Source organism: Thrips palmi, unplaced genomic scaffold, assembly GCF_012932325.1.
Source record: "Thrips palmi isolate BJ-2018 unplaced genomic scaffold, TpBJ-2018v1 HiC_scaffold_12, whole genome shotgun sequence".
NCBI classification, from domain to species: domain Eukaryota; kingdom Metazoa; phylum Arthropoda; class Insecta; order Thysanoptera; family Thripidae; genus Thrips; species Thrips palmi.
Genome location: NW_023144623.1, coordinates 3789498 through 3803952, shown reverse-complemented (window position 1 = coordinate 3803952; position 14455 = coordinate 3789498). Strand labels below are relative to the sequence as shown.

The 14455-nt window shown below is 49.1% G+C and overlaps 1 protein-coding gene across 1 annotated transcript; it reads left to right on the top strand.

Annotated features, from left to right (window-relative positions):
• LOC117640607 (GILT-like protein 1) lies at positions 1–14356 on the top strand. Its single transcript, XM_034377211.1, has 7 exons — positions 1–227; positions 8252–8386; positions 9067–9240; positions 10075–10212; positions 10476–10573; positions 11858–12265; positions 13994–14356. The coding sequence occupies exons 1-6, from the start codon at positions 144–146 to the stop codon at positions 11889–11891; spliced, it is 663 nt and encodes a 220-aa protein (XP_034233102.1). The 5' UTR covers positions 1–143; the 3' UTR covers positions 11892–12265; positions 13994–14356.
• Positions 14357–14455: the final 99 nt, after the last annotated feature.

Below are 14455 nucleotides of genomic sequence, written 5' to 3'. Positions count from 1 at the left end.
TCGCCGAGCAGAGTCGTGCGGAGCACCGCGTCAGGGCTCCGCGTCAGAGACTCCCGCGACCGCACGAACGCTCCGCCGTACGCCTCGGCCGCGCCGACCGCGCGCCGTACACGTCTCCCTCCAGGACGACGACGACCGCGGCCATGTCCAAGTCCACGGTGCTGCTGGCCGCCCTGGTGCTGGTGTCCGCCAGCCAGGCCGCGCAGCAGTCCGCGCCCACCAAGAAGGTCAGTCCTGCAGATTGGTTCAGAGTCCTTTTCGTCGCTCTGTCTCTCTCGCACTCATGGGGCGTCCCGTTTAGGTGCGAGAGGGACGGCGCGACGAAAACGACTCTCGGAATCAGTCTGCTGAGTGAATGGGAGCAGGGCGCGGGGGTCACAACCTTGGCTCTTTAAGGGCCGCGTCGGAACGGGGCCAGTGCAGCGGCAGATAACGCGCCGCGCGGAGGCCTTGTCAACTATTTCCATACGACTCGCAGACAACCACTGGCGCCGCACAGTGCAGGCGCCCAAACTCAAGACGCGTTTTGAACTCGAGAGTAGCTAAACAGAACTCAAACCGAGCGTGTGACCACCACCAATGGAATCCTCGTTCGGAGACGAATCCATTGGTGGGGTTACACGTTTTGTCCGGTTAAGCTCTCTGGAGCTCAAAACGCGTCTAGAGTTTTGACATGGTTTTGCCGGTCTTCTGGACCACTGTGTGCCGCCAAGACAGGCTTCACACAAGTCGGTTTGATATTGATAGAGGATTGATGCCGGGTTGGCCGACCCTTCTTAGCTCCAGGAATATTCTCGCGAATCGGTTCATTCCCGGAGGGTTTTACCGTGTGTGCATTGCGGAGGAACACGGAAAACAAGACTTTGTTTCGGTAGGACATGCAAAACTCTTGACAGTTCCAAACACCTACAACCAAAAACACTCTGATTGCAGGAATTTGACATCACGTCGAAACGACTGGCCTCCTTTGAGCATTGTGTCACATTCGTTCGAATGTGAATAAGCTAATTGGCTGATTTACATCCAAACGAATGTGACACAGAACGTGACATTTTGTCACATTCGTTTCAACGTGATGTCACGTTCCTGGAATGAGGCTGTACGAGGACAACAAACCCCAGCTTAGCTGTCGTCTATGGTCGTATCTTTGCAGCTTTTGATTGTGGATACAAGATTGCAGACATCGAACAAGCAAAGTTGATTAGCACAACCTCAACAAAGTCTCCTTACTGTTTTTCGTGAAGGTAGAAGTGCCGGCCGGTGTGCGCACACTAAATGTTAGAGTATAATTTTATACGTGTAATTTGCACTTTGTGCACACGCGGAATTTGCGTAATATTGTGTGTTAAAATGCATAAATGTATGCAATGGAGCACAATTTTATGCAAAACGTTACGCAAGTTCAAAATCATCAGCACCACGTACAAAAATTCTACACAACGTTTAGCGTGAGCGCGTGTCGTCTTGTTTGAGCCGCGGGCATGCCACCGTGCGTGAGCCTGGCTGCCTTCCGCGAAAGTCTTTCCTATGCGAGACTTCCTGCCTGCCCCACCCACCTGCACAGTGAAAAACGCCTACGGTGTGCACGCTGAACGTTCATGCACTGTTTCGTACGTGGGGTTGCATGATTTTGAATCTGTGTAACGTTTCACGTGAAACTGAAATTGATTTCGAATTTGAATAAATTATTCATTTTTGTTCATAATATTATGCAAAGTTCAAGTATGCGCACAAACTCGTGGTAGTTACACGTTCAAAATTCTGCTTAAACATTTGGTTTGTGGCTTGCGTCCAATTTGCGAATCTCGCATCGAACAACACTAAATGTTATGTACAATTTTGTACGAGACATCACAGATTTTTGTGCACACGAAATTTTCGTATAATTTTCGTACGAAAAACTGCACATTTTTCGCCATTTTTGTACAAAATTGTACAAGTTTTTGTACAAATTTGTACGAAAAGTTCGTGTGCACGAATACTGTGATGTCTCCTACAAAATTTGTGCAAAAACTCCTAGTGTGAATGGACGCGTCTTCTCGCCAGTCCGTTTCTGGCTGCCCTTGGGTCCGAGGGATCGCCCTGGCTGGGATGAGTTGGTGGCGTTGACCGGGATAAGCAGCAGACTGATTCCGAGAGTCGTCGCTCTGTCTCCCTCGCACCTTCACGAGGCGCCCATAAGTGCGAGAGAGACAGAGCGACGAAGACGACTCTCAGCCTGCAGAGGAAGAGGCTGCAGGCCGGCCGGCCGCACGAGCCAAGGCCTGTTTGCCCCGTCCCGTCCGTCCGCATGCACGGAGTGAGGCACGGATACCCCGGAACCGGGACACCGCTCGCTGGGCCACTGTTTGTTTTCCCGAATGGCACGCATCGGGGCGCGTATACAGCAAAAACTCCACGAACAATAGCATCGTCATACGAAGATAATGAAGGCGTTGTAAAATTTACGAAGAACTGCTTCGTGAAGCAAAATCCTTCGTAATACGCACTATTTCTTCATTACTACGAAGCAATTCTACAATGCTTTCATTTTCTTCGTTGTTATGAAGCAAACGCTACATGCTTTTCTTTTTATTGTTAAACAGTAGCCTGCGCAAGTTATGTATTACAAGACTTTCTCTTGTACTATGAGAAAACGCGGTGCAGTTGTAAATTCGCTTGTAATACTGAGCCGTCTGAGTTGTATTACAAAACTTTTCTTTAAATGATACTTAGCCGTCTGAGTTGTATTTCAAAACTTTTCTACAAAATAGAAAACGTTAAGTCACTGACTCAAGCATGACTCATACAATACAAGCAGCGCTTTAATTTTACCAGCGTATTCCTGGTCACAACAAACGATACGGTTTTCTCGGGAGCTGCTTATCGTTGTCCGATTTTGGGGCGTTCTTCTTGGCTCCGACTCTCGGAACCCGTCCGCTGTCTGTGGAACTGATTTGGCGAAGCCGCCGCTGTTTAGCGATGATAAGGAGCCCAGCCGTCTATCAAACGTCCGCCTGTGCGTCACGCCAGCTAAGTCCGTCCGTCGGTCAGAGCGTGTGTGTGTGTGTGTGTGTGTGTAGTGTGTGTGTAGGTGTGTGTGTGTAGGGTGTGTGGTGTGTGTGTAGGTGTGTGTGTAGGTGTGAGTGTGTGTGAGTCGGTGCGCTGCCCGCAGTCCATGCCCACCGAAGCGTGACCCAGTCGTTGCTATTATCTCACTTTGGTTGTTAAAGGAGACTTGAACGCTCAGACGTGGAAATGGATTTTTGAACGAGTTGTGGCTTTTTTGCCATGGCCCATTTAACTCACTGGCTTGTTCAGGCTTCAGACACTTCGGCATGGATTTCAAGTGCACGCTTTGAGGCCATACATCATCGTGCAATGAATCAGAGACATTCCACTTCACGTACGATGCGTCCCAAACATACCCTATGTCGCCCTATGCCGCCCTATGCTAGTGCCTGGGAACACTAAGCTCTAAATATCTTGCAATGAAAATTCAAGGAATTCGAGCTATTTTACAATGAATTCGGCTCGGAATTCGCCGCACGGGCATAATCACGAGAGCATTCACTTCGTAGTGCGTCGCCAAACGTACCTATTCTGCTATGCCGCTATACTAGTTGCCTGGATACAAGAGAAACCTTCGTAATATCTGCAAGAAAAATCATGGAATTCATATTTATGATTGGCCGGAATTTCGGTCAGGTACAAAGGGAATCTTTTATACGTACCTTTTCTGTAGTATAATTCGTTGTAGACTCATACAAAACTTCTGTAACACGTAGTCTGGATTACAAATTTGTTGGCCTTGATCCGTAAATTTTGTATCACGTAAGACATGTTACGAAGGTTTACGATCCAGTGCATATGCAAAATTCCTAAACGTGACTAAAATCTCTGTACTTTGGTGTTTCAGTATTCACAAGCCTCAGTGTTAGTTCATGAAAAATGCGATCTTGTATCGCCAAAGGTGAACATGAAGCTGATACGAGAAAACGATTTCGAATCTTCGTCGTACAAGTTTCACATATCGTCCTGAGTGCAAGAGAATTATGAACGCAACGATTGAATCAATTCGAGCTTAATTGTTAACATCACGAGTTGGATGGCTGGGCGCGAAGTCCTCAACTGGCGTGCATAAGACATTGGAGCTCGAAGCGTTTCGCCAGCTCGCACGTGCATCCGAAGCTCGCCACACGCGTTGCGAAGGCCGATCGACTCTTTACCCACGCTAGCCGTCCTGGGCGAGTGTGCTGGCGCTGAAGCCTCCAGGCTGTCTCAGTTCAAGTAAATCAGCGATCCCTTCGCGGTTCCAGGCCTTCGCGGCCGACAGCCCGTGAATCGCGCCAAGCCGACAGGCGTGGCTCGCGGGACGGCGACGCCACTCCAGCAGACTGATTTTCCGAGAGTCGTTCCCGTCGCTCTGTCTCTCTCGCACCCATACAAGACAGCCCATGAGTGCGAGAGAGACAGAGCGACGAAAACGACTCTCGGAATCAGTCTCCAGTTTAATGTAAATCTGCACGGCTGGAAATCGCGGCTGCGGCGCGGAATTCCCCACCTGCGCGTGCTGCAGACTGACTCCGAGAGTCGCTCTCGCCGCGCTGTCTCTCTCGCACTCACGGGCCGTCCCACACAGGTGCGAGAGAGACAGCGACGAAAACAACTCTTTGAACCAGCGAGCTAGCCAGCCGGGCGGAGTGGCGGGCGCTGCCCAGGCGGCGGCCGGCTTGTACTGTACAGTGTCGGTTTCGCGTCCGCCGCGGTTCAAGGCCTTCAAGGCCGCGCGCAAAAAGCCCGCGGAATCCGACGTATCCAATCACTGCACCGTAAAGGTGTCGCCTCTCATTCCAAAAGCGTGCACTCCAAATGTCTCGCAATGAAATAGACACTTCCACCAGAACACCGAGTGAAGAACAAGAGGAAGAAATAGCACCGGAACTAGTTCCATAACGTTTAGATCTTGACGGTTAAATTATGGAATAATATTTTGCTTCAATACTAGGATCAGAATTAAACCCATAAGTATAGTACAACAGTTTATCACGACAGTTTAGAGACTAAGCATTTCCAGGTATTTGTTATTCTTCCTATAGTTTCACTCGCGCCTTGCCTGAAGTTCCATGATCAGAACTTGCACGAAGCTTTAAAATTAACAATTTTGGTTCTAAGATAGACAAACTTTTAATCTAATATGTAGAATGAGCAAATATAAAGTTCCTTAAATTGATTATTCTTCTTGTTCTTCACTCGGCGCTCTTGTGGAAGTGTCCATTCGACTTGTCACGTAAGCTTTAAAACCAAACGAAGTGTTTGGAGCGTAAGTCAGGTGCAAACTATTTCGTTTGTGGTGAGAAGAATAAGTTCATAAATTACGAATTATTTTCTTTGCAAGCCTATGTATGCTCAAAATGCTGTTCTATGTACTTTTATAACAATCTGCTGTTAGACATGTGCTCGATATACGTCGCAATACTTCGAGCGCGTGCTCAAAAAATGTGACGTTCCGTCCAAAACTATTCGTCACATTTAGCGTGCTGCGCGGCCATTGGTGCGACGGGTACTCTCATTCAAACAAAAGAAAGAAAGGACATTATAAAACTACTATCTGTGCCTGTACCATTTTTTTTCCCTTTTGCTTTGACGTACGTTGAATTTTTTTTTGAAATGAGAAATATGCCTCTTTTTAAAACGAAACAAAAGTTGGCCGCACCGCGGTGCCCTCCTCTTCCGTCTGGGTCACCTCTTCACAGTGGGCCAGAAGAGCGGTGGAGGCGGCCAAAACTCTAGACGCGTTTTCAGCTCCAGAGTCGCTAAATGGGACTCGAACCGAACGTGTGACCCCACCAATGGATTCCTCGTTCGAAGAGCAATCCATTGGTGGGGTCACACGTTTGGTTCGAGTCCCATTTAGCGACTCTTGAGCTCAAAACGCGTTTAGAGTTTAGGCCGCCTCCACCGGTCTTCTGGCCCACTGTGCTCTTGCTGGGCCAGAATGCCGCCTGGGAGAAAGTGGCCCCGCCGCGGCCCGCCGCCGTCACCCGGATCGAATTATTACCTCATTTTCTATGCATATTGCCCGGTCTATTGCCCCGTCTATCGCCGCGTCTGCCGCCCGGTCTCACACGTCGCGGGTCGACGCCCCGGCGGGGAGGGGGGAGCCCTTGGGGAAGCCGCTCCCCGCGGGTATGAGCGGATTTACCGGAAGTGCGTGAAAACAAGTGCGGGGAACTCCACACCCCTGAAATGCGCACACTAAATGTCATGGGACTTTTTTTGTCCCATGAATGATGCAATTTTGTGCCCGCCAGGCGGGACAAATTGTCTAGTGAAAGCACAATTTGCAGCAGGCGTCGGACAAAATGTGTCGCCAGACGGGAACAAACGAGGGGTGAATCACTCTGCGTTCTGGTGTACACATGAGTACATGAGTACGGGTGAGTACACCATGCTTTACTCATAAATTTCACATTTGAAAACATTCTACGGCTTTATTTAGTGTTTCAATTGGCATTCAACGCCAAATCGGTCGAAAAACTAGTGAATTTCGCCCTTTTTTAACTTGAGAGTACACTGAGTACGGGCCAATTTGTACACATGAGTACACTGGTGATTCACCCCTCGGGAACAAAATTGTATCCGCGTGGGATGTGCCTAAAATTGCATAAATCGTGGGACAAAAAAAGTCCCATGACATTTAGTGTGCGTGCTCACAAAGCATGTATGGTGTGGTCCCTGTCACGCACATTTAAGTTTTGTGCGAACTCTTCGGGGCCACCTGAAGAGAGCACGGTAAAATCGGTACCTGGTTTTCCCAGGAAGCCAGTGCTAGCGACATAGGCAATTTCCAGGGATATCCTGGGAAAACCAGGAACCGTTTTTACCATGGGCCCATGCGTTTTCATAGGTGGAGCGCCTGCAGACGCCGGGGTAGGCAACCGCGCTGGAAGCTATGCAGCAGTGTCGCGGGCTTGCCTACCTGGCATTGCCAGGCGCCTGCAGAGGAACGTGCTCGCTTTGCTCCACGCTCAAAAACCTTTGCTAAGTATTTTGGTCGCGAGAGAGGCAGAAAAGCGGGAGCCGGCACACTTGTGGGTGAGGGAAGGAGAGGCAGGCAGAGGAGGAGGGGCAGAGGGGAGGGCGGGAGGAGGGGAGGAGCGCGGAGAGGGGGCACACTGTGGATGAGAGATGGAGAGGTAGAGAGGGGCGGGAGCGGGGGGACCGCGGTCCCCCCGCTCCCGCCCCTCTACTACCTCCCATCCCTCATCCTCGGTCTGCCCCCACTCCACGCTCCTCCTCCTCCTCCCCCCCTCCCCATCATGCCCCTCCTCCTCTGCCTGCCTCTCCTTCCCTCACCCACAAGTGTGCCGGTTCCCGCTTTTCTGCCTCTCTCGCGACCAAAATACTTAGCAAAGGTTTTTGAGCGTGGAGCAAAGCGAGCACGTTCCTCTGCAGGCGCCTGACAATGCCAGGTAGGCAAGCCCGCGACACTCTGCTGCATAGCTTCCAGCGCGGTTGCCTACCCCGCCGTCTGCAGGCGCTACGCCAGCCTTGCAGGGTAAACAAGCCCGCGGCACTCTGCTGCATTGTCCGACGCGAAAGCACAAAGCACGGCTGCTTTCGTTCCGATACTGTGTTTGCAACAACAGCCAGCGAGAGACCAACAGGGGTTAGGAATGGTGTCGATAACGCGACGAGGAATGTGCGAAAAATTGGGCGTCTCGTCCTGAAAGTGGTTGCGTTCGCCTTCTGTCGTTCCCCCAGCTGATTTATCCCACTGGGCCATCTCTGCTACATTATGAAAATTTTGATTTTCAATTTCAAGGCAAATTTCCCGTGCAAGAATTTTATCAAACCAATGATGAAATCGTCATCAACTTGTGATGAAATCGTCATCAACTTGAGATGAAATCATCAACTTGTCGTGATGAAATCGCCATCAACTTGTGCTGAAACTGTAATTTTTTAAAAGTGATGAAATTGTCATACTGTATTTTGTCTTATCCTAGTGGGCATTTTCTTCCGTCATACGAACAAAACGCTTAGTATAAAGACAGCACAGCGAAGGTAACCCATGCTGGAGGGTTCTCAGTAACGTAAGGCCCATTTCTTCGCATCACGAACAAATTTATCTGTTTTGATCGATTCGTGTCGCAGAGAAGTGTGAGAAGGCTGCGCGGCATTTCTCACTAGGAAACTGGGAGAGTTAATCGACAGCAAATTTTCACAGTGCCAGCTCAGACTAATATGGCCCCCTCTGCCTCCCCAGGTGATGCTGCGCGTCATGTACGAGTCCCTGTGTCCGGACTCCATCCAGTTCATCAAGGAGCAGCTGGCGCCGACCTTTGAGACGCTGGGGTCGCAGCGGATGGTGGTGGAGTTCGTGCCGTACGGCAAAGCATCGGTAATTCCCCATTCGTAAAAGCTTGCAAAGAAAAGAAACTTTGCAGTACGAAGTATTCTCCGTCTTTGTATTGGGAACTCCCTTGCGAACTTTTTTCTTCGCATTGGAAAGAAATAGTTCGCAAGTTGCGAAGAAAAACGTTTGCAACGTTGTGAAGCATTGGTTTGTAACGTTGCAAAGCATTTTCTGTAATACTGTAATTCTGTAATACTTTGCAGTGCAATTTGGAGAATTTTGGCTAGTAATCTATTACGCGTGCTATCACGCAGTGAACCAACTATTATGGTGTCAGGTCCATCGCTTTGTCATCCCTGGTGTTGCAGTCACAATGTTACATTTATTTTAACTTCCTAGTCACAAATTAACCTGCTTAGCCTTAAGAGCAAGGCTGACAGAACTTCACACTAAATGTTATGTACAATTTTGTACGAGACATCACAGATTTTTGTGCACTTTTGTGAACTTTTCGTACAATTTTTGTACGAAAAACTGCACAAATTTCCCCTTTTTGTACAAAATTTCGTACAAATTTGTACGAAAAGTTTGTGTGCACAAAAAAACTGTGATGTCTCGTACAAAATTTGTACAAAAACATTAAGTGTGTGCAGATTCTTTTTTTCCGCGTCTGCGATAGGAGAAGCCATGTTTGAAAGTGTGTTCGATACGCTTTCCCGTTCCAGACGCACGCCTCGGACACGGGCTACGCGTTCCGCTGCCAGCACGGGCCCAGCGAGTGCCGCGGCAACAAGCTGCAGGCGTGCGGCTTGGCGCGCCTGCTCGGCGACAACAAGAAGCAAGTCAAGTTCGTCCAGTGCGTCATGTCGCAGACCAACCCGTCGGTGCCCAGCGAGAAGGTGAGGGTTGTGGGTCGCTATTCACGCTAAATGTTATTGTAAAAGTTTGTACGTGCACGTTCTGCATGATTTTAAACCTGCGTAACGTTTTGCATAAGACTGTGCTCAACTTTGCATAATCTTATGCATTTTTACGCATAATATTTTGCAAATTCCACGTATGCACAAAATCGTGCAAGTTACTCGTAGAAAATTCTACTTTAACATTTAGTGTGTGGTCTCCATTTTCACCAGCAAATCTCCTGCACTTATTGCATGGGCGTGACAACGATCTAATGACATTCTTGTAAGAAAAATTAGCCTGGAAATTGTCATTAGAGTGACAGCCAACACACTAAATGTTTATATAGAACTTTGTACGTGTAACTTCAACGATGTTGTGCTTATGCGGAATTTTCATAACGTCATGCGTAAAAATGCACAAATTTATGCATATTTGAGCAAAATTTATGCGAAACGTTACACAGGTTCGAGCACAGGTTTAAAATCATGCATCACCACATGGTACTTCAACATTTAGCGTGAAATCTAGAAAACTTCCTCAGTGCATGGGTCTTGTTCCTATTGGGCGCAGTGAGCCAGAAAACCGGTGAAGGTGGCCGGAACTCTACACGCGTGAGCTCCAGAGTTTGTCAACAGATCTTGATAGGAACGTGTGACATCACCACTGACTTCCTCGTTCGGAGAGCAATCCATTGGTGGGGTCACACGTTCGGTTCGAGCCCCTTGGTGACTCCGGAGCTCAAAACGCACCGGGATTCTGACCGCCTCCGGCAGGTCTTCTGGCCCACTGTGTTGGGTCGAGGTTGTGATTGTTTTTGTTGCTGTTTGCAGTGCATGACCGAGGTCGGCCTCAGCGCAGGCGAGGTCAAGGACTGCGCCTCGGGCAGGGAAGGCCAAGTGCTGCTGGCCGGCATGGGCGAGAGGACGCCGCGCGACATCAGCTTCGTGCCCACCGTCAACTTCAACGGGGTGAGTTGAGCCACACACTCTACATCCCAAAGAACACGAAACACTCACGAAGCAGTCAAAGGTCGCCAAAATGACGTCTAAATAATGCTCTTTTTGTCGAAATTTTGACTAAAATTTGTCATATTGACATCGAAATGACGTAACTGTGAGCGTTTCGTGTTCTTGGGGATGTCAGTTACGAAGAAATTTCCCATTATATGAAGGAAATGACGCAAGCAATACGAACGTTCCTGGCTAACCATTGCTCTCACCCTTTCCGACAGAAATTCAGCGAGACCGACCAGGACCAGGCGCTGTCAAACCTGCTCCACGTGGTGTGCGACAAGCTGGCGCCCAACGACCGGCCCGAGGCTTGCAAACGGTGATTACGCCTAGAGAGCGGGGCAGGCAGGGCGCCTCGCCCCGACAGTGCGGAGGCAAAGGACGGCTTAGCTCGCGCCGCCCGTCACCACGGACCACCACGCCGATCACCACTCACCACACGTGTTAATCATCGGCGTGCACAGGAAAAAAGATTTGTTGAGGTGATCAACTTCTTTCGATGCACTAAATTCGAGAGCTTCAATCGATAATCGGACCACATCTACAACCAAAAGCTGGTTGCTACGACTGGTTACTTGTACGCATAGCGATAAAAAGAACAGCCTAGTTGCCCTTGGTCGTTGCTATCAGCTTTCGGTCGTGGACGGACATCGAATTCAGCCCATCAAACATAGTTGATCACCACAACAAAGTATTTTTTTCATGTGGTGAATAATCCGTACAAGCCTTCCATTGAATTGACATGGATCTCTAGTGGGGGAGACCATTACGCTTATTTTGTATTAGCTTCATGTTAGGCCCGAGTCCTAATTAATTAGGATTAACGTCCTTAAGGCGTATTAATGCACGGTGCTTCGTTACCAGGGTACACCCCTCACGGTTCTACCGTGCACGCTGTTTCTGTGATATGGCTTAGCCGTGTTATGGTTTTGTTGTTTTATTTCGCCACTATATGCGCTTTTATGTATTTGAGCCATGTTTGAGCTCATTTTTGGCCAACGTGCTTCACGAGAGAAGGAAGATTGCTCGTTTGCAAGAAGCAAACAGATAAGAACTGCACTTAGCTAGCTGTGATACTCATGTAATGATCCTAGAGACGACTAAGTATTGCGCTCTGGGAAGACGAAACTCTTTTTTTGACATGCAAGTCATTCCCTGCATTCTACCATGCGAATAACATGAAGCAGCTCAGGTGACAGCGAAGGTGACCATAAGATCTTAAGTGAAGCCGTCGAATCCACTTGCACCGGTCTACCAGTGACCGGCACGAAAGAGAGGTATTCAAGTGGAACCAGTGGTCACTTTAAAGTCAAGATCACCTAGAGTGAAAATTACCTCCTGTCGAAATTAGGTATTTTCGTGTCGTTGGTACCATTATGACAACAAAGTGACTTTTCTGTCTTACGTGATTCAATACTGTGCCGTATTACTGTGATGATGATGACGACAGACACGATTATAAGAATAAAATGAAACACAACGCCGCTAACAAAATAAATTTTTGATCAAAATAATGGAAAAATTGTATCTTTGTTTTTTGTCCTTTCTGAAACTTGATTGAATTGTAAGAAACCGTCTCAACTTCGCTTTCCTTCTTTTCCAGCAAGAAAGGCTTGGGGTGGTTCTTCTGGGGGTGACGCTTGCGCGCACGGACCGAGACAAGCCGAGACAAGCCGAGACAAGCGAACGCAGACTCGCAGACTGACGAGACGCACTGGCAGATGACTGCCCCTTTCCGCCCTCTCTGAGTGACGAAGGACGGAAACCTCCTAGAATAGCAACCAAAGTACCTGCTGTGTCCCATTAATTTATTTCATGCTCAATAAATGTCATCCTTCATGAGACTGTCGCCCGTCATGAAACCCGCTAAGCTTCCTTCATTCTACATAACCACGAACCATGACGACAATCAGGTGCGAGCCTGATAAAACTAGAGCAGACAGACGGCCCCCTGTCTCTGTCGCACTCGTTTTCAGGCAGCCTCCGTAGCAACATGTCGCGAGCGTCCTGGGTAAGTCGCACTGCAGCAGCCGCCCCCGGGAGATGTCCTCCAGTGGGTTGTGAGCAGTCTTCGGTGACAGGAGAGTGGTCAAGGGCGGATCCAGAGACCGAGGGGGGTCATGGTTGCCCACTAAGAACAAGGGCAAAGTACGACTTTTTGCGCACCTTTCAGGTGGCTCAGGGGGAGGGGAGCCTGCGAGGGGGCAAACACTCGTAATTTTTTTGTACACAGGACTTCAAAGGTAGGGATTTCGTCGAGATTTCGCAGGATTTCGCGTCAAAACTATGCCAGATTTCGTGAAATTTTGGTGGGATTTAGCGAAATTTCACCAAATTTTCATGGAATTTTGTGAAATTTCACCAGATTTCGGAGTGATTTCGCGAGATTTCAACTGATTTTGCGCAAGATTTCGGCCAGTCAAGTGTACACAAGATTTCGCGAGTGGTTGCCCCTCGGGAGCACCCCCCACCCCCACCCCCCGGCGTGGCTTCGGGGAATGCCCCCTCGACCAACCCGGATTTCGATTCATAAATTTATCGATTGTTTTGGGTCTGGAGTAGTTCACGAATTTGTGAACTCACAGCGTCTCGGGGGATGCCATTCCCCCTCCTCTGCGCTCTGAGCCACTTCGACACGCATTACATCTCCATACTGGCTCGCCCAATCAGACCTCTCCTTGAGCTACTCTAGGAAACATTCCCAGATTTCAACGAGTCGCATTCTTGGTCGCATTGTACACGTGCTGTACAAGGTGCACGAAATGCCTGTCAGTGAGCCTGCTTTGCGCTGCTCGACGACGTCAGAGGGTTTGCCTACCTGCCGGGCGCTCAGTTGCCGCGCCGCTTGGTGACGTCAGAGGGTTTGCCTACCTGCCGGGCGCTCAGTTGCCGCGCCGCTTGGTGACGTCAGAGGGTTTGCCTACCTGCCGGGCGCCAGTTGCCGCGCGTGGGGACGTCAATTGCTAGCCGCGCCAGTTGGCGCCGTTGAACGATGACTCAGTTGCCTACTGCGCGCTAGTTCCCACCGTTGGTGACGTCAATTTGCCTTCGACTGAGTGCGGACCTATACACGTTGTGTCAATACGAACGTGTGACGTCAAATTTCCACTCTAGCGAACGTGAAGTGCCGACTTCGTGGAATAACATGACACGTAGTGGCACATCGAACACGGACACGTGACAATTCACGACCAGGAATGGTGGCAGATGTGAAGGGTCTTCTCGATTCGCTGGGAACGTAAAGTGAACAACGTGTGTACATCGAACTTCACAGGGCACACGACACATGGATCAGGCCAGGGGAATGTGGCACCTCGATGTGGGGAAGATGGGACTCTTTGACTGGATTCTCACCTGGGACACGAAGAAACAAGTGGACACCAATTTCGCGGAGTGGCACAAACATGAACAACTTAGGTCAATGCGGGGAAGAACCGACTCCTAGGGTGGGGAATAGTGTGGCACCCTTTATTGTGCTGAGAGTTCTTCTTGATTCTGGGACGTATAATACACAGAAACGATTGTTTGGGCCACCAATTGTCAGCAGGGGAAGAACTTCTGGCATCAAAATGAGACAATTTAGTCAAAAATAGGGGTGTGTGATTTTTTCCCCGCTCCTTTAGTGTTTAATTTTTTCCCCGCCCTGACCCTTATTAAATGTGTGCTGAGTATAAAAGTTTTCAGTGCAAGGCTTCTGCATTCCTCCAAGTCTCCTACAAGGTGGTCGGTGGTGTTGCAGGTCATCTTTACCGTCGCCTTCGCGGTGCTGGTCTGCCTGGCCGCACACGTGCTGGGCCAGGCGAACAACTGCACTGTAAACGGGCGCTTCAACAGCACCGCGTGCTCCAGGTCGTACAACTTGTGCTTTCAGCAGACCAACGGCAATTTCAGCCAGTGGACATACAATTGCCCGGGCACCACCATCTTCAACCCGATCAACCAGAAGTGCGCACTCACCGTCGCTGGATGCTGATTCCATAATCCAATAAAATGAAGCGTGATAAAATGATAAGTAAAGTTGCTGATGTATAGCACTACTGTAGTTTAAGATCCTTGACCTTTTGAGCATGCTAGGAATCAAAAAATAAATATATAAATGGTAGTTTTTTGGTGTTTTTTTTAAAGGCAGCGACAAAGAAACTTTGTATCTATGCTTATGTAATGCCCATGTAAGGTAACACTCGCCTCCAGTCTATAACAA